Source organism: Thalia democratica, chromosome 1 (assembly GCF_965202585.1).
Source record: "Thalia democratica chromosome 1, ktThaDemo2.hap1.1, whole genome shotgun sequence".
NCBI classification, from domain to species: domain Eukaryota; kingdom Metazoa; phylum Chordata; class Thaliacea; order Salpida; family Salpidae; genus Thalia; species Thalia democratica.
Genome location: NC_139165.1, coordinates 87,316,053 through 87,337,509, shown reverse-complemented (window position 1 = coordinate 87,337,509; position 21,457 = coordinate 87,316,053). Strand labels below are relative to the sequence as shown.

General features: G+C 25.3%; 1 protein-coding gene across 1 annotated transcript; it reads right to left on the bottom strand.

Moving 5' to 3' along the window:
• Positions 1-10,657: 10,657 nt before the first annotated feature.
• Positions 10,658-15,116, bottom strand: LOC145840746 (kelch-like protein 25). Its single transcript, XM_082948077.1, has 4 exons — positions 15,085-15,116; positions 15,018-15,034; positions 11,550-11,967; positions 10,658-11,246 (listed from the first exon to the last, which is right to left on the bottom strand). Exons 1-4 carry the CDS (start codon positions 15,114-15,116, stop codon positions 10,658-10,660), a joined length of 1,056 nt encoding a protein of 351 aa, XP_082804203.1.
• Between the last annotated feature and the right edge of the window lie 6,341 nt (positions 15,117-21,457).

Here is a 21,457-nt window from a genome sequence, read left to right as displayed (position 1 = left end):
CTTTATATGTTAACTTTAGTCTTAATTAAAGAACAAAAAATACGTTTAAATTTTTTAAAGAAAAATGTATGTTAAGCAAATCAATAACAACTTTGATCATAAAAAACCTTTAACCTAGGGGCTCCACCACAATTAAGATCCCAAACTGACACTGATGTTTATTCACCGCCAATTAAACGGGAATTTCCCTCATTTATAAGTTTGCATTTTCTTATGTAATCGTCATCAAAATAACTGAAATGCCTTACTGGTTTTGTTAGTTCTTGCAGATTCTCGTTTGCTACTGAAATATCCCAGATCTAAGTATAGATGAAATTTCAAAACTATGTAATCATAATTAAACTTGTAAATAAAACAAAAAAGTATTTTTGAATAAACATTAATAAACTAACTTTAATATTTATTTTATATATTTACTAATTTAAAATACTGAACTAAATAAAATGTATTAAATATTATTACTGACAATCAATTTGATGTATACAAAATAAATTACGGTAGCATATCAAACTGAGTAGTGTACTGTACTACACTGTACAAATCGAAATATTAACCAATTGATTAAAAAGGTTATAGTGCAGAGAGATTAAAAATGAAATCATAGTTTAATTTGAAACAAAAGGCACTTTGGTAAGCAGAGATGCAAAACTTATACAAAAAAATAAAAACACTGATGATTAAATCATTTAGTTTTATGAAATATATGTTATAGGTTTTTTAAATCGTTTTTTTTTTATAATAAATTATTTAAAACACATTTAAGTGGGCTCTTTAAAAAGTGTTAAATTTGGAATAACCACCTTATTTTATATATATATATGTATAGTATGTTTGCGGCCTAAAGCGCAAAAACATTGATCTTAAATTAACTTTGGAGGTGATAAAAAGAGCACAGCCAATAGCAAATGGTAATAAACCTGTTTGCCTGTTTGTAGGCTGTGCTTAAAAGAGTCAACAGCCGTTATGTATGCGTTGAAAAAGGAAGGTTATTTAAATAAGAGAAGTGAATTTGTATCGTCTTGTCGACATATGAAAAAGCTTCTCTTAAAATACAATAATTTTTAAAGTATTTTATAGTCACTTAATTGTGGTTTTTTGTGAATTTTAGTTTTTTGTTTGGTTAGATGGATGATCAATTTTTGCACCGAATACTATCAATGTACAATGTTCAATTCTTACGTTATATATTTTTGTATAACTTTTGCATCTCTATCTTCAAACATGCTTTTTATTTTAAATTGAACCAGCTGAAGGTAATAGGCAATCTTTTTGTCCTAATAAAACGTACGTACTGAATTTTAAAATAAAATTTTCCTAATAACTTATATGTGTTTACATATATATAATAGAACTTGATCTTTTTAAATGACTAAATCTCAAATAAGCCTGCTTTTAAGGGTTTTTATAAATTGTTTCAAAATAAATATTCAAAAAAATCTGTTTCATGTAAATTTTTGACATCAACAAATTAAAAAATTTAGGGTCAAATACTTCATGTTTTAAATTTTTGTTGTAAACTTTTTATTTTATGCATTTATATGCGTTGAAAAAAATTTAAAATTACGTCATTATTTTTGTTTATCTTGTTTAATAGTTTAAGTATATAGCTCTACTTAAGTTAGATAAAGTATAAAGCAAGAAAATTAATATATAGTTTGTTTTATTCATTGAATGAACTATTTAATAACGTATAGTTAAAATATTCTAAATAAAAAACATATTCTTAATACATTTTTATGTATGAGATTCTAAATTAATACACATTTATTTCAAAATAATATTGCAACAAAATGGTTTAAAATTTTAAAAAATGCAATTATAATAGAAAAATTTATTTTAAACTTTTTACTTCGCACATGATTTAATTAGTTTCTACAAAACTTTTACGGTGGTTTTTGTATCGAAGCGTTTAGATTATTTTTTCTATTAAAAAGTAGCAAAAGATAATTTGAATATAAAAGTTTTAGATTAGTTACATCAAACTGTTAAGCATTTGTTACATCGACCAAGAAGCTACAGTCAAGGAATGTTATATACTTTTCTCCTAACCAATTTGTCACGCACAATGGATAGGTGTTTACTTATGCTTAAGTATATAAATTTTAAAAATTGACTACAGCCGCCTTCCCAGGTGGTCTAGTGGTTAGGATTGAAATTTATTGATAATAACAAAAAATATTTATCAATATAAGGTTTATAAGATCTACTATAATATATATTTTAAAAATTTTTACTTTATCAAAAGTCAGATAAACTTTTTCTCTAGACACAATTTTAGTGTAACAACTATTTACACAAATAGTCACGTTTTATTTAAAATCAAATCTTCATATCAATCTAAATAAATTTCAATGAAATTTAAACATCTCTTATTTTTTTTTATCAGATTCAAAATGTTTATTTCAAAAACTTTTGCTAGATACACAAAGTCAAAATATATCATGTATTTAATAATTAGCTTGTATAAGAAAATAATTGTTTACAATAGCTCTTATAAGTTATTCAAATAACTACAGGTAAATCTAAAACGATATTTAAAAAAGTGATTACTATAAAAAATGCAAAAAGTGTTTTATATATTATCGATAGTTTATTAACCGTTATTTTAATAATAAACCTAATTAAGTAATATTGTACACAAACTTTGTAATGTTATTCTAATTTTTTTTAATTTACACTAAAGTTGACTGAGAAAAGTAGTCAAAATACGCCTTTGATAGATAATATTTTAAGTATGTTATCTAAGCTGCGCTCAAGAACTTTTATTAAATACAATCAAGTTAATGGTAATTTTTCTATGCATACTGTTATCTTTAATTAGTGCTAAAAAAAAAATAAGTTTATCTGAAACAATTCTTTTTTTTTATATACCAACTGAAAATTATGTTGTATTAAAGCTGATTGCCGCGCAGATTTATTAGTACTTTTTAAGGTTGTCAATATATATTTATTCTATATTAAAACTACTCTTTTTTAACTTTAATGAAACAAAAATTAGTTTATAAATTCTAAATAACTAAAATTTCAATTTAGAAAAAATTTATTAGGAAATTTAATTTTATTATTCCATGTATACAACAGTTTATAAAACAAAGCTGTATTTTTATTATTAAGTATGTTACTAAAGTATAGTGCTGTAATGAATAAAATGTTTAAAGAACTAGTCAAGTTGTTATTTTGTGATAAAAACTTTTAAATATACTTTATCAGAAGTTGAAATAAAACATTTGATACTTTCAGTGAAATTATAATAAATTATAATCAAGCAACTTAAGAAAATTTACTCGATAAAAAAATAAATGTAGATTATAATACATCGTTAAAAGTTTGAGTTTGGTAATATTTTTGTAGTCACCAATATAATTAAAATTTATGATGAGTTAAAGAAACATTAAACAATAATAAACTATAATCTTTATTAGATTATTTTGTACTTTTTATTGCTTTACTTATCTAGTTAGATGTTGTAAATAATTATATAAAAAAATTGCTTATCGGTTTACAATACTTTAAAATTGTTCATTTTAGATTTAAAAAAATCCAAATAAATGGTTAGATACATTGACTATTCGAGTTTAGGATTGAGTTTGTAAAGTTTGTATGTTTTTATCTGCTTACTTAAAGTATTTTAAGCTCGAATATCCATTTGACATTATGCTTGATTACCATTTTGATAAAATAATTTTAGCTAACTTCATACCTTAAAAACAGTCTTAATACTCTTAGCTATTTTCATGAAAGAATAACTAAATGCAATTTATTAATTACTTATTAAGTTTGATTTTCAAGAACTATAATGTATTATAAGTACGTTCACTATAATGTTATTGTTATTGATAAAATTCAATACGTTTATTATGTAGTGCTTAAAACAAATAAAACCTAAAATATTTTTAAGTAACTTAATTCATGTTTTATCTTTCAAGTTAACAAGTTAGTTAAAGTTTATGGTTTTAACTATAAAAAATGTCAAAGGTTACCGAAACTTTATTTTTAAATAAACTTAATAATACAATATTAACCATTATATTTATTTGTATTTAAAATACTCAAGTTCGATTTATATTCGTAAGTTATTTACTTTCAATACGGACTAATAAGTTTTTTTTTATCCGACGACCAATAAAATAATTAAAGACTGATTTTGTGAAAGTTTTTGCAAAGATTTTATTAAGTTTTTTTTTGATTATGTAAACCTAATTTGTTTATTTAAATGGTTATAGAATAACTAAAAATGAGTCTGCTTTAAGAAATTTCTAAAATCTTTAAATAACAGCCAATATATTATTAAATTAAAGAAATAAAAGAATATATAGTTTAAAAGATTTTAGATATTTCTTTTATTTTTTTTTTTTTGTATTATACTTCTAGTTAATTTCTTTTTTTAATGAAGTTAGTTTTACAGTAGTATTTTTCAAAGTTATTAGTTTATAATTTAAACAAAACAAATCAAAAACATGTTTACTAAAAAATACGAATAGCTCTTTTTTATTTCCTTGTAGTTAACTTAAGTAACATTTAAAGTTTTTGTTAGTTTTAAAGAATAAAGAATAACATATTAATTGTTTGTATTAATCATTTTAAATTTTTAAAACAAAATTATTTATTGTATTTTCTAATGAAGATTTAGTGTTTTTAAAATTTTAAATATATATGTATATATATACTGCCTTTAGTTCATAATTACTAGATAAAATTATGAAATATAAATAAAAATAGTTTAAATAACAAATACTTTCGAACAGTTATTCAACATTTTGTATTTTCCCAGTCGACAGTAGTCTAAAAATTTCTTACTGTTATTATAGTTTACAGATATTTTTTCAGACTAACAACTTAAAAGGAAGTTTAAAAATTCTATCTAAAATTTATAGGTTTTACAATAAATTAAATGAATAACAATATATAACGGAGTTATTCTAGTGACAAGATAGTTATGTTATAAGTATAACCTAAATAAAAATAAACTTCTCGCTGATTCTTTATGCGTAAAAAAAGGAAAACCACGGGTCATCTGTGATTTGAGTAAAAGCTTTTAAAACAGGCTTAAAAATAGTTTTAAGTCAGCTAACAAAAAGTTATGCAAGTTAAAAAGATTTTTTTTATTACGATTTAAATGAAGTTTAATAATTAGTGTCCTAAACGCTTTTATCATGAATATTGTATTCCTATAAACTTGTTGGACATTTATGTGAAATTATACTTATTTCACTTCAATTGTCCATATGTCGATGCATGCATTAGAATAAATTTTAAAACTTTTTTAATTAAAAATTCCTTTCAAAAGACATGTTTCAAATAATTAATAACAACAGTTCTCTAATTTATATTTTAAATTCTACTCGATATTTTTTGATTGACAAAGGCAAAATAAATACAATTTTGTATTCATTAATTGCCGTGTGCAAGACAGGTGAGTATGTAAGCTGGCTATTAAAACCGTGCTGAGACACCTGAAGATTCCAACATGCACATTCCAACATGCCGAAACACTTGCAGCTTCCAACATGCAACGAGACACCTGCAATTGTCAACATGTCAAGCCACCTGCAACTGTCAACAAGTCAAGCCATCTGCAACTGTCAACATGTCAAGCCACATGCAAAAGAGAGAGTAAAAATGTATATAAACGATGAAGCACATCTACAAAATAGGTTATTATACCTCAACTACCCTACGGAGCGGACCTAGGCCGCTTCAACGGGGCGACTCTTCCTTCGTGGAAGTAGTTGCAGCTTTTCACGTGAGACTTCGAGGCCGGAGACGTGAATGGCAGTACGATACAAAATAGTTGGCTTGGGACTGCGCGGCCGCAGAGGTTAACTAGAGAACGATATAAAACAGCTTACGTGAGACTTCGAGGCCGAAGACGTAAGCTGTGGTACGATATGAAACAATTTTGATAGGATTTCTACGTTCATAAATATTGTATTTTTCACTTTTATCGATATTGAAGTTCGTATAAGGTTAATGTGTAGAAAACTTTAGCGTCGCGCACCATTTTGAATCGTTCGTTTGGGAAAGTAATAAATTGTACATAGTTTTTGTTGTTTATTTTATAACTAAATTAAGTTGCTATACCTATTTATATCCGTTAAAGATAGAGATATTTTTATATCCCTTTATTTTACATATAAATAAATATGGTATACAATAATGGCGTCCTCAGTCGTGCTCTTAAAATTAACCATTCGAAGACAAGGCAAACATAAGTAAAGATTTAATTAAACCCGATCAGAAAATAATTTATTTTACTAAGTTATTTTTTAAGAATTCATTCATTTATTAGACTTACAACTCGGAATAATTTCTACAATGCTTTTCTACGTGTAAAACTTAACTTAATTATAGTTTGCGATGATCGCTTATTTGATTTTAGTAAGGATGGTAGTGTAAATCACCGGTCTTTGTGACAGTGAGTGTAAAATTAAAGGTAAAAGCGTGTGGTAAAAGTCTACTATGTTTTATTAAAATGATAGTGTTTATTTCTCGAGTGGTTTAATTGCGAGCAAAAAAAAAATTTGCAAAGAATTGCTTAATTTCCTTATGTATGTGCAGTTTTTTTGTCATCTATATTTTTATTTTGTGCTAAATGTGTACAACATTTTAACGCAAAGCTTTTATTATTAAAAAGTCGCTAATCGCATATAAGCCGTCAATGAGCGCATGTAAGCCGCAAAGAAAGCACTTTTAACTCCCATTGCACTTGTTTTTGTCGTAAAAAATTAAATCGCTTTTTATCAGCCGCACAGACATAAAGGCATTTAATTTGCAGCAATGAAAATCACTCTTGATTTAAGTGCTCCAGTACTAGAAATAAAACAGTTAAAAAGAGTGCTTATGTATGCGTACTTATTCCACCCGGAAGGTAAAAACTCGATTTAGCAACAAAACAATATATGTATGTGAAGAAAAGCGATTATTGTTCAAACACTTCATTAAATAATCTATGACAGCTATATATCTTGAAGAGAAGTAAAAGCACTTATAAAATGAAGTCGACCAAGTCATTTATTAATAGTCTGCAAATCAACCAAAGTCAAACATTAACATCTACAGTAAGACAAAGCAAAGTTTAAACTTTGTAAATAACTTTTAAAACTATATATCTTTATATGTGTATATTTGTGTAAATATTGTTTAAACATAAAAAACTAAAAAAAAAAACCGTTTGTTGTATATAGTTAAAATTTGCATATGATACAAAGTTCTCTCAACTATAGAAATATCCTTGTAAAAATATTTATTCTTTATTTTGCTTTAGACATTTTATATGACTTAAGTATATTTATTGAATTTACAAATTAAGTTGTTAGTTTTTAATTTTTACTGCATGAGTTAAGTATTTTAAGAGTAAATGTTTCAAAATAAAAACTAATTTAACAATTTCAAGTTCATAAGCCTATTGTATCAACACTTAAATAACAAGTTGTTTACAATAAGATAAAAAATACTATGTGGTTTGTTTAAACAAAATGTATGTTATCTTTTGCGTCAATGCCTTAGCGTTTTTAGTCCTAGATAATTGTATCGGTGATTCTCGTTTTTGGTTTCTTTAGTGATTGCTTGTAAATATTGCAGACAAAAATAAAGTTTTTGGAGTTTCAAATTATTTTGGTCTTTTTATTATTTAATTGTCAATGGCAACAAAACTCTATTAAAACGTGTAAATTTTTATTTCTTTTTTTTTTGCAAAATTAAAAAAAAAACAATTTTTTTTTAGAATAGTGTCGATGTTGGACATTTATGTGAAATTATACTTATTTCACTTCAATTGTCCATATGTCGATGCATGCATTAGAATAAATTTTAAAACTTTTTTAATTAAAAATTCCTTTCAAAAGACATGTTTCAAATAAATAATAACAACAGTTCTCTAATTTATATTTTAAATTCTACTCGATATTTTTTGATTGACAAAGGCAAAATAAATACAATTTTGTATTCATTAATTGCCGTGTGCAAGACAGGTGAGTATGTAAGCTGGCTATTAAAACCGTGCTGAGACACCTGCAGATTCCAACATGCACATTCCAACGTGCCGAAACACTTGCAGTTTCCAACATGCAACGAGACACCTGCAATTGTCAACATGTCAAGCCACCTGCAACTGTCAACAAGTCAAGCCATCTGCAACTGTCAACATGTCAAGCCACATGCAAAAGAGAGAGTAAAAATGTATATAAACGATGAAGCACATCTACAAAATAGGTTATTATACCTCAACTACCCTACGGAGCGGACCTAGGCCGCTTCAACGGGGCGACTCTTCCTTCGTGGAAGTAGTTGCAGCTTTTCACGTGAGACTTCGAGGCCGGAGACGTGAATGGCAGTACGATACAAAATAGTTGGCTTGGGACTGCGCGGCCGCAGAGGTTAACTAGAGAACGATATAAAACAGCTTACGTGAGACTTCGAGGCCGAAGACGTAAGCTGTGGTACGATATGAAACAATTTTGATAGGATTTCTACGTTCATAAATATTGTATTTTTCACTTTTATCGATATTGAAGTTCGTATAAGATTAATGTGTAGAAAACTTAAGCGTCGCGCACCATTTTGAATCGTTCGTTTGGGAAAGTAATAAATTGTACATAGTTTTTGTTGTTTATTTTACAACTAAATTAAGTTGCTATACCTATTTATATCCGTTAAAGATAGAGATATTTTTATATCCCTTTATTTTACATATAAATAAATATGGTATACAATAAACTAATCTTGTAATTTTTAATAAAATAAACTAAAATATAAGTTAAAACGTTTAAAAAAATATTTTTAATGAATCCATTAAAAAAATGATTTTTCTTTAAATTTAACCCCTATTTTAAAAAACGAATGTCAAACTTCAAATACTTATATTTTATTTATTAAAGTCAAAAACACAAATTTAATTTTTTTACTTATCTAAGCTTACATAGCTAGTTTTATATTTTTTGTAGAATATTACTTTATATAAAATTTGCGCATAAAAATGATTATACTTAACATATTATACTATTATGAAAAAAAGAAAACATATATTAAATATCTTTGTAAATTTTTTCAAATCTTTACTTAAAAGAAGCACTCAAGTTAATTAGAAGAAGGTATTTTAGTTTAAAGTAAATTTAAAATGATATACAGTATTTAGTTCATATGTTACTAAAAAAGATTCATTGTACATTATTAAACACAAAATTCAGTTATTTTCGTTTAGTTTTATTTTTTTTTTTCATTTTTAATTTTGTTTAACTGTTGTTTATTACTAAAGATTTAAACAATTAAATGATAAAAAAACTATGTGTAATAGATCGTAAAAATCTTTATAAGTATGTGGTGTATGACTCGAGAACCGAAGAATCCTTTGTACACCAGGTCCTTAAAACAAAATTTTGCAGCGCTTTTTTTAATGTTCAATAATCAATATATATATATACATTATGAACTTTAACTATTGTTTATATTCAGTCGCATAAAGTGTAAAAACTTTTTCGAAGAATATAAAATTATGTAATAATAAAAAAGTGAGGTTTTAATAACTAGTCTTTCATATAACAAACATGTCTAAACTTTTAAAATATGTTACCTCATTTTAATCAATTTAATAAATGTATACACATTCTATTAAGTTATAAGATAATTATTCACCAAAGAATTCAACATTCATCATTTTTGTACTTTCTGTAATAAAAAAAAAATTATTTGCAAGTACATGAAAACTTTTAAAATATATACAAATATAAAATTTGTAACAATTCTCAATATAACAAGAATTTGCAAAGTTAAGAAGATCTGCATCGTCAAAGGACATTTTTTATTCTATTATTTTATAATATGTCGACTTATTTAAAAAAAAAAAGTCAACAATTAATCTTGCTCTTTTTGATTACTTAACCTGTATTCCGCTTGATTTAGATCCGTTTGGACATAGTTTGATCTTTAAAACTTCGACCAAATCTTAAGCTTTTATTCTAAAGTTGTATAAACTAAACATGTTTTTCTTTTAATAATTTAAAACAATTATATAATGAAAAATAGTCAAAAGAAGTAACTTTTACAGATTTCTGATATTCATAACTAGTAATTTTTATTCTAATTGTACAAATATTTATATGGTACACTATATAATATTTAACTAATATACAAATAATAAAAAAGTTACGTATTTAAAGTCTAAAATTGTAAAACGAGAAACTTTAATTTTCATTGTAACAAAAAGTCTATTCACATATTACAAAAGTAAATAATATATAAAGATTACAAAAGTATCACATTCATGTTATAACTTGTATCTAAAAAAAAAAATAAATCTAAATAACAAACTACATTTTTAGTATATTTATGGTTTATTAAACGATCAAAAAAGCATAAAAAACGTAGGTTATTAAACATGGTAAAAAAAAACTCTATGTTATTTAATCGTACACCACTTGGATATCATTAATATTCTGGTAAGTAAACTCAATTAAAAAAAAAGTTAAGTAATGGTATAATAATTAGAAGCCTACTAGTAACTAACATTTTTTGATAGATAATTAAAAAATAATAAAAATTAGAACATTTTATTTATATGAAAAACTTTAATTTTTTTAAACTGGATTATAAACAAGAAGATAAATAAATTGAGCCTATACCGTAATGTAATAAATATGTCATTAAAAGATTGCTTCTAAGTTCACAAATCTAGAATAAGTGGACGATCGAGGTCATCTTCTGTGAAAATAACCTGTTCATCTTCTATTGTTGCGTATCTTATTGTATTCAAGTAAAAGTCAAAAAAACTGGGTAGGGGTTGCATAAGTATATTAAAAGTCTTGCTGTAACTATCATAAACTTCGCAACTGCTTTTTGAGCCACAAATCATGTAAAGCTTGCTGTTTACCGATACTGAATCGTGTCCATATCTTTTTTCTATCATATCAGGCATGCAAGACCAGGTGTTTTCAATGTGGTCGTAGGCAAACACGTCGTTCGACTGAAATTCTGTTCTATGGTAATATTTTATAGCATGGAAGTAACCCCCAGAGACTACAATTCTGCCTTCAAAAACAGCACATCCTGCATGTCTTACATATTTAGGCATAATTTCGATTTCATGCAATTGTCCATTTCTATGATTGATTGAAATACATTGCGTTCCTTTAGCACATAAAACGTATAATCTATCCATAAGTATACAGGCTGTATCGAAAACGTACTCATCTAAATAATTCCACAAAACTTTGTGTTCTCCTGTGATGGTTGAATATTTATGAAATGATTCACTGTCAAACAAAAAAAAGCTTCCATTACTAAAAAGAGTTTTTTTAACATGTCCAGATGTTACAACTAGATTTGACACACATTTATTGCTATCATTCATTTGACACAGATAGTGACCTAAACTGTTTGAAACACTTTTACTGTTTTGAAGAAGGGTCAAATAGAACTTTTTATGTTCACAGTAACGGCTTTGATAATATAAGGATTCTCGATCAAATATTTCTTTCCTTTTATCTTTTATCGCTCTATCTATAAGTGTAATACTTTCACTGCTATTGCAAAATAAGCTTATACTTTTTAAATACTTTAATGCTGCGAAACTTAATAAAGGCAAGCGAACTGCTTTAATAAGTACTTTTGTGTACTTATTTCTATTCATGTAGTCGTCTTTTATCCATGCTTCTGCAAAATTAGCTACCTCAACTTCTGAAGTGATTTTTAGTTTGGAGCTCATACAAATCCGGTGTATTTTACTGAAGGGCAAATTAATAAAAGTTTCATTTTTCAATATCAAATAAAACCACTTTTCGATGCACTCAAACGCGCAAACTTCAGTACTTCCAAGGTAGTTGTTCTTCAAAACGTCGTAAAAGAAACAAGCATTTTCGGGGTTGATATTTTCTTCTACAATAGTTGCTAAAGCGTCTTCAAGTTTTACAGTGTTAAGTGTTTTTGACAATCTGTTGAATTTCAACCATAATCTCCATTTCAACAATTTTTTTCCTGTTTTTAATTGTAATGAATAAAAAATTCTACTTAAGATAAGTACGAGTTTAAAGTAATATAGTAGTTTTTGGTGAAAAAAGGTTGTACTATATATCTTTTGCAAATAATAAACTAAAGTTTAGTAACAAAATTGTTTAATTAAATATACATTTAAAACTATATTATAAACTAATTAGTCATGTTAAGTAATATGAAAGGCGAAAAGATAACTAATATAAAATAAATATAAAACTATTAAAAAACATCTTAAGTGTTGAAATTAAGGTAGTGTTACCAATACTTTACTTACTGTTTTTTTCTAATACTAAGAAATCTTGTTCATTCTCTTCTTTGACTAAATTAATTGAATGTTGATAAAAGGCTTGTAAAACATTTTTATCATCTTGAAACGAATATTTTAGATGTTCATTTAGTACTGTATTACAAAGATTACTTGAATTTGCATCAACTCTACAAGTTTTGCGTTTTTGTTTGTGTAATAAACTACAACTAGTTCTCTTATCTGCTTTTCCCATACTTTTTACTTAGTTATACTTTTCTTAAAAAATTATAGCAATTAATTATTACAAAATATATAAGTCATTCAGTATATAAATTTTCATATTGATGTTGATTAAATTCAAAGGAGTAAAAAAAACTACTATACAAAGAGACAACTTAAATTACTTAACCTAATAAAAAAAAAAGTATCTTTATTAATATAAGTTTTAAATTAATTATAGTGGCTTTTTTTACAAAGTCTATAAGCATCGTATTAGGTTTTGGACTTTATTCTTATCTGATTTTAATTTTAATTTCGTTGGTCAGTATAGTTGCTGAAATCTGAGAGGAGATAAAGTCACTTTTTGTAAATAAATATTAATTCCTTTATTAGAGCTTGGCACTGAGTGAAAATGATCGTTTTAATCTGAATAAACTTACAACTTTTATATACATTATTAAAATAAAATCAGAACTATTAACATTTCTTACATTATTTTGATTATTGAAGTGAACTTTGCTTAAAGCAATCATCCTGGTAATAAAGTTAATTAAAAGAGATAAAACTTAGTTGTATAACACACCAAACTTTTTCTAAAATACTAGATGACAATTTTACAGCAAACAAAAACAAGTAGCCAGCAACAAAATTATTTTTTATTTTTCAGAGAGTCAAACAATTAAGAGATTTTTTTTGTGATACTCATTTCTGATAAATTTTCAAAACATAAAACACAATTATTATATTTTTAAATTTTATGTGTCATTGTTACGATAATTGCTGTACAAGAAAATTGTTTTTTAATCTACTACAAGTTTTTGAAATTATACTGGTATCAAGCAAAAAAGGTCATAAGCGCTAAAATTGCAACCACTGCTTTATACAAATTTTTCAAGCATGTCATTTTAAAATAAAACAAAAAAAACTTTACTTAGTAATCAGTATTTACAACTTCTTGCTTCTTGCAAAGTGAAATCTGCAGTGTTTTTCGGTGAACAAGTGATCTTAAAAAAAGTTGAAATAAAACAATGATAGTGAGAACATTGTCAATTAAATAAATTTTAATATAGAGCTTGAAGATATTAGTAATTAAAATTTTATTTCAGAATTAGAAGAAATTAATCAAATAATTTCAAAAACATAATAAACAACCTAGATTTCCTTAAATGTTTTCATAATAAACAAAGTAATATCGCTGTCTGAATAAGATTGATATTGAAATAATTTTAGACTTGTGTGTTTTTTTAAGGATCGGTTAGACTTTATAAAAACAACAAAAATTATACGTTCAGATAAGGTAAGATATGAACAAAATAATTTTTTTTTAAATAATTGTTTACATTAGTTACTTTATAATAAGTTAGACATGGTAATTAATTCAGTTACTTTAAAATACGAACTTATGCAAAATAGGCTACACTCAAAAATATAAATATTTTTAAAAATAATATTTCAAAATTTAAATAAGCTTTAATCTAAAAAAAACATAAGTTTGATGTTCGAAAATATATTTAACTTCCAGTAGATATTTACGGGTGGATTAAAAACTCTTTTATTTATTAAGCAAACCTGAACAAAGCTGCTTTTATCATTTCAAAAGAACAAATATTTGCTTCTGTTTTGATATTCAATTTATATAAATACTATAAACAAGGAACGAGTCAAAATTGCACAAAGACAAAGTTGAACGATTGAAAGTTTTGCACAAAAGTTCAATTTTGCACGTGTGACAGTTTTGCACAAAGGGTCATTGTGCACGAGACTGAAATAAGTATAAAAAACTAACTACAAGATAAAAACTAAGCTCCCGATCGAGGGTAAGGGTAGCAGTGATACTAAAGATAAAAAAAACTAATAAAAACTATTAAAAAAAAAACTAGAAGGTAATTTAATAAAAAAAAAGCTACCGTTAAAAGGTAAGGGTTACGGGTAACAGTTAAAAAAAATAACTATTAAAAACTAAAAAAAGTAAAGTTTTTATCCGAATTTGAGTAGTCGTGTATTCTATATATGTAGATGTTTGGACCTAGCGTTAAATTTATAATGAATATTAATTTGATTGACGTTACTTTAAAGTTAGTTTAAAAAGATTACAATAAAAAACCGAGTTTTCAATCCATCCACTTTTTACTAAAGGAATAAAAAAAATCACCTTAGATTTAACTAGTTAATAATTAAATATTATGGTTTTCTAATTAAAAAGGTTTGTCTTATTGAAAAGGCTCAGAAGTAATTAACTATAATTTTCAATTAAGACTAAAAATATTCTTTTGTAATGAATAAAAATAAAAATTCTTAAAACTTGTAAAACTTACCTCAGTTTCTTAGCTATCCTTAGATTTTGAGTTGAACTAAACTAACCATAGTATTCAGAATTTAGACTAAAATTTTATACAATTATTTTGTGTTGCTTTGGTTAAAACACAGTACACTGATTTATGTGACTTAAATGACTAAATTTTCAAAAAAAATATAAATTGTATTTTATTGTATATTATTTTCTGACATTAAAAAAATACCCAAATTTAAAATTTACTATTGAAAAAAAAAAAAGACAATTGCTTACCTTTCTTGGATGTACATCTGTTGCGTACATCTTCTGAGTTGCTTACTACTGTTAATAGAAAACCAACATTTGCTTGCCAATATATTCCATTTCAGTCATTTTGCCCTTTATCTCAAAAACTCGGTTTGATTTCCTGTTTAATATTCAGAGTAAACAAGATTTGTTCGAATGAGTTGTTTAAAGAAAAATTAGATAAAGTAAAAAATATTTTTTGAAGCTCTTTGTTATCCATCGAATATAATCAGAAAAACAATTAACAATAGAATCTCAAAATTTGAAAAACCTGTTATATTTGGTCCTAGTAAATTCTCTGTATATTTAAAATTGCCATATCTCGGTAAAGTAGCAACTGCTCTCGAAAACACAGTCAAATACACAGTAAACTCCACTTTTAATTTTGTAGAACTAAAAAATCAGTCATGCTACAAGAAAGCACTTAAATGGAATTTATAAAGACCGTACTGCCGATCATGAAAAAAGAAAAATAATTTATATGTACAAATGCCACTGTAACAGTGTGTACATTGGCAGTAAGTCCCAGAGATCGCATATAAGAAGGGACCAACACATTTTTAATTCCCTCAGAAGATGGATGGACACTGGTTTAAAAAAACCATCAGATCATCAGCGATTGCCGAACACTTATTAAACAATTCATATTGTGTAAAGAACTACAGTGATAGTAACTTTTCAATTATAAGTAAAGCTCGTAACGATTATCACCTAAGTGTTTTAGAATCTTTATTTATAAAAACATGCAAACCTAATTTGTGTAAGCAACAATACGTTTATAAATCTAATCTTTATAAGTTGTTACAGATTAAATTAAAAGAAAATTTTTAATTTAAATCTATTAGAATTTTGTCGCTATTTTTTTTTTATTGTTGCTTATCTTAGTTAAATTTCTGATCAACTGTTTTATATATGTATTTATGAATTGTGAATGTCTAATTAATAAATTTTTGCTCAATTATGTTAGTTAGTGTTAATTGATATTTTTTTTGTAACCTCTAATGATTTATTTACTCAAAATTTAATTTAAAATTAGTTGCTAACAAAAGTAGTTGAAAAGCGTTAGCCGAAATCGATTTTATACGTTGTTTGCTTTAATAAAGATGTTTTTGAATGAATATTGTCTTAGGTTTCTGTACAATATACTAGATCAGGGGTCGGCAAACTGCGGCCCGCGGGCCAAATGCGGCCATCGAAGGGTAAATCTGCGGCCCGCGAGCACATTTATTTTTTGAATGGAATGCGGCCCGCGGAAGAAAATTTTGTGGCCCGCGAGCATTTAAATGTGGCCCGCTGAACAAAAAAAAAATAAGTTAAACTTAATTTGTTTTTTTAGTTTCGTTTTAAGTTCCTGTTTAACATTTTAAAACAATTAAAAAACTTTACAGTATCAGCTTACAAATGTAATAAAAAACAGATTAGCATTCCACCAGGTTTTTTCTCAGTTTTATCATAACTTTCTTCTTACAACTGCAAGTTTAGGTGTTTTTACATGTTTTTTAAAACTAAGTTTCTTTTATAGATGTTTTATTACTAAAAGTTATACTTAAGTGTGCAAAAAAATATTTAAAATTAAATATTAGTAAGAAAAAGGTTTAGTTTATTTGATTTTTGAACATTTTGATTTTTTTATAAATTGTTTTAGCATTCTAAATTAATTCTTATGCACACAAAAGTACAACGATGCTCATATTTTAATCGGCATATTGACTATTCCCACTAGAATCATTTCCCACTCGAAAATATTTTTAACTTTCTTTGTATATTCCTTTTCTTTCTAATATTTTTGTTTTATTTATATTTCTTATTATTTTATGTTTTACTATCACTGTTATCCCTAATCCTTGGTTGGTAAGCGGTTATCGGATTTGATCGGGTTGGAAATGATCGCGGGTGGAAATTAGCGTTTACAATTTTTAAACACGTTTTATTTAATACTTAAACTAGATTAAGTTTAGTTAATTTATAATTTTCTAAAATTGTTGTTTACACATACATGTAGTATCTAGGTGTGTAAAGACACATTTAAAACAATACATGATATAAATTAAAAGATTTTTTTATAGGTATACATTACAATAAACAAAACAATGTTTTTTTTTGCAAACTAAGTTAATTTTTATGCACTAATATATACAGTTACTGTTTATTTAATACAAATTAAATTTAGGGATGGTAAGTTTATAAGGTTTGTATATTGTTAATCAAAGTAGTCAAAATCAAGCAAATAAACAACTAAACATTGCCACACACTTAAACTATGACTATCTGTAGATTTCAAATCTCAAGTCATTTAAGTCATTTTTAGTTAAAATAAATATTTGTATACTAAAATATTAGGCTAGTTTGTGGTCATTTAGGCTGGCGTTTTTGCTTTATGATTGGCAAATTAAATTTAAGATGTATGTTTTATTCAATTTATAGTGTTGGTTTGAATTATAAAATATAATAAACTTTAAGTCTTGCAGCTGATAAAATTTTAAATTTTTTTTATATAATTTTATACATATAGGTGTGAACAATTAGTGTTGCTAAAAAACTTAAATCCCGGAAAAGCTACAATTGAAAATTTATGCTTAACAATTCTGGAAAAACCTTGAATTTGATAACTTATGAAAAAAACTGGAATTGTAAACAATTTTTACGTGTAAAGTAGTGAAATTTCGATTTGAAACAAAAATTTTACTTAATAGATACTTTTTTTAAACACATTAAAAGTAGCTTAACAGTATCTATTTAGTATTGCTATATTATTAAAGACAGTTTTTTATTACATGTTATTTAATTTTATACCAAAAAAAGAAGCAGAAAATTATAATTTGAAAAACTTTATGTAAGTGCATTGCATCTTTGCTTTTAAAACGCTTTCACCTATTATTGTACATTGGAACTTAACCTAGAATCTTTTCTAAAAAATCAAAGTCAGTAAACACACCTCTAATTAAAACTCTCAGATGAGCAATATTTGTTGTACCTGTTCTCTTATCTTAACAGATTGATTAAAATTCTAATTTGATTTATGCTGCTTTATAATCTTCAGAGATTTAATAAACACGACTAATTGTTGTCATTGAAGAAAAGAACAAAGATATTTTACTACCGCCAACATAAATTCTTTAAAAAGTTTTAAACGGTACTTTCTTTTTAGTAGTTACTTTTGCTTCTCTATAACTTGCCTTAACAGTTTTTTCTGATCAGTCTGTAGTTACTCTGCTCTGTTGCTTTGTTGAAATTGACTATAGCTGTTTGTTTTTTTTTTGTTCTTGCAATAACTCCTAACTAATGTTTTTATATTTTTATAGTTCGTCTTATATTTCACATTTAATCTTTAAATACAACATCTTTATTGCAGATAAAGAATTGCGATAATGTTCAATAAAAGTTGAGTTTTTCTACTAAATTTTTGGCTCAATAAACTTCTAAATTCTGTTAAAAATGTTTAAAAAACGTAATTGTCCATTCAAGCTGACTTATGACATTATTTTTGTTATATATATAATTCATTGTTAGTATACTTTGTTATTTCTTTATTTTGTGACTTTATTTTAAAAAGGATTGCCAAACATACAGTCTAGTTTAAAAATTTGAAAAATTCAAAGTAGGTTAAACCTGTTTGAGACATTTAAAAGAAACTCAGTTAAACTTTTATTTTTAAACACTTTAAATAAATCTTCGAATTCTCAGAACATTCTGTATGACTTTAGTGTAGTTTACTAATTGTAAATTTTTCTGGTCTACTTATATGTTGTGTCATTTTAATACTGATGATGTTTTAGCAAGGTATCTGAGCTTGATTAGTTGCAAGTTTTTGAATCTTTTTTTAAATGGAAACTTCGTTAAAAGCTAATTAATTACTAATAAGGTACTTTATTAGAGTATTCGAGCCTTAATTATGTTAAAAAAAGTACACCGTTAATTAGGAATTAAGTATATTTGTCAATGTAACTGTTAGTCCAATAAATATTTTTGATTAAAATATGCATTCTATGTGTAGCTAACTATCATTAAAATTAATAAAATGAACAAAAGTAAAACTTTCTTTAATGTGACTAAAACTAAAACCAAAAAATTATTCAAATGTCACTAAAACTAAAACTGCGGCCCGCGAAGGTTTGGGAAACTTGAAATTTGGCCCGCGAACACCAACTGACTGCCGACCCCTGTACTATATGAATAAAAACTATCACCTTTGTTAATCTATTTAAAAGCTGATTATATTTAGAGAATTAAAAAAAATATTTATAAATCAATTTCAACTTTAAGAAACTAAGTTTTGTGCTGTTTCAACAAACAACGTGACTTCAATCATATCAGCTAGATATTTTATAACTTTTCCTTAATAACTTATAAATAAGTAACCTAAAGATTTTTAAATTCAGGGGTTTTAAGTGACTTTAACTAAGTAATTAGATACAGTTTATAACAATTTTAATGTAAAGCTTTAATATTATATTTTTTAGTAATTGATCAAGTTAAGTAATCTTACTACTACAAAGTTTTAAACTTTCACGGACAGAAGGAAAAAAATATTTTCTTTATTACGACCGTATGATTCTTTAAAATGTTTTTATAGTGATATGACTTAGTATTAAGCTTGTATAGTGTATACAAATATTAAAACAAAGGTATAAATTACCTCCTTAACAAACTATTTTAGTTTATCATAAGTAAAATACTTTAGAATTTCTACGCAAAACTAAGGCGATCATTGCTATTAAAAAAAGTAGCACTTGTGTTTAATAAATAACTACACCATTAGACTTGCAATTTAGCTGATATGTCTTATTTTCCAAATTAAAAGTTTAATGATATATCATTAGGTATTAAATAGTTTTCAAAAATTAACTACATTAGTAAACATTTTAGCTGAAACTAACTTAAGTAATTATAACAAATAATTTTACTCAATTTGTATTTACAGTCATTCATCATACTAACTAATTGTAGAAATAAAAATTACAAACAATGTAACAAGCTAGCAATAAGTTGTAAAAATTGTTTTAAATTAACTTTTAAGTTTATAATTTTATTACAAAGTCTTTGAAACTAGAATCATACCTAATTAGTATGTTTTTAAACTACAACAAAAAGTATTAAAAACATGTTAAACTTGTATAAAGTCTTACCTATAATCATTTGACTTTGTCTAAATACTCGGAGATGAAAATAACGTTTTATTAAAAAAAGTGCTAAATATTGTCATTTTCAATTAAGTATGAACATTTTTAAAGTGTAAAGACTGTGTTAAAGTATGTTTCTAAATAAAAATTGGTTTTAGAACTGTTCATTTAGTTATAACTAAAGTATTGTTTTTGTGTTTGTGATATACTAAACATTCTTCAAATCAAAAAAAAAAGTTTTCTTGTACATCATTAAAAAATAACTAGTTACTCATTAAAAATTTATTAGTTATTAACTAGATCAGATATATATAATCCTTTTAATTCTGTTCGCACTAAATTACTCCAAAATAATCATAATCAGTGAATTTTCTAATAAGGTCTTTGTAAAACTAACATATCATTATTTTGATAACTAAGAAATAAAATAGCTTGTAAAGCTATGAAAACGTTTTAATGTTAATATTTTTATATGTTTTAAGATTTTGAAACAAAATTTTTTAAAGACTACGAGAAATCCTTTATTACACTAACTTTAATAAAAATTACTTTTAAAATTTAGATTTAAATTTTTTGTTCTAGTAAACAACATAGCTATAATTTGTGATAAAGTTTAATTTGTATTAAGTTTTTAAATCAATGACTTTTTACAGAATGTTTAACTAATACTGTTAAAGGTTAGCTGCAATACACAAAAATAGTATTAGTTATTTTATCAAACTAAGTTTACAATAACTTTACAGAAGATAATATTAGGCGCACTTTTAAAGATAATGATAGCAAATAATCAAACAAATACTACAAGCACAGGTAATACCTATATATTGTGATAAGTTGTTGAAAAACTTTTATTTAAATCGTGTTTAGTATAAAATTCAAATTAAACACTAATTAATATATGTTTTGAAATTAAAATTTAATAACATATCTATCGAAAATTCAATGATCCTGAAAAACATTATTAAAAATAATTTAGCTGAGGGTAAAGGTTCACCGGATTGGGGCATTATTTTATTTGCAATTTCACCAATTGTGTTTTTAATTAGATTATTGTGGGTTGTTGTAAAGTCATTATTGTTTTCACGAAGAACAGTAATGGATGATACAGGTTTGATGTAATTATAATTGGTCGATATTGTTTAGTTTGGTAAAATATTTTTAGTATGCCTATAAAATAATAAATGGAAAAAACAAAGTTTGATTATCTTTTTTGTCTTTATATAGAATATTATACTTGTTTTGATAATAGAGAACGACACAACTCACGTTATACGGTTTGATCTACCTTCAACTTATGATGAAATAAAG

Bases quoted from the DNA above. Each gene is read 5' to 3' on its own strand.
- LOC145840746 (XM_082948077.1), bottom strand. From the start codon at position 15,116: ATGACTGAAATGGAATATATTGGCAAGCAAAT. The intron at 11,247-11,549 runs GTATTTAAAAAG...TTTGTTTGACAG, and splicing joins TTAAGTTTCGCAGCATTAAA to TGAATCATTTCATAAATATT.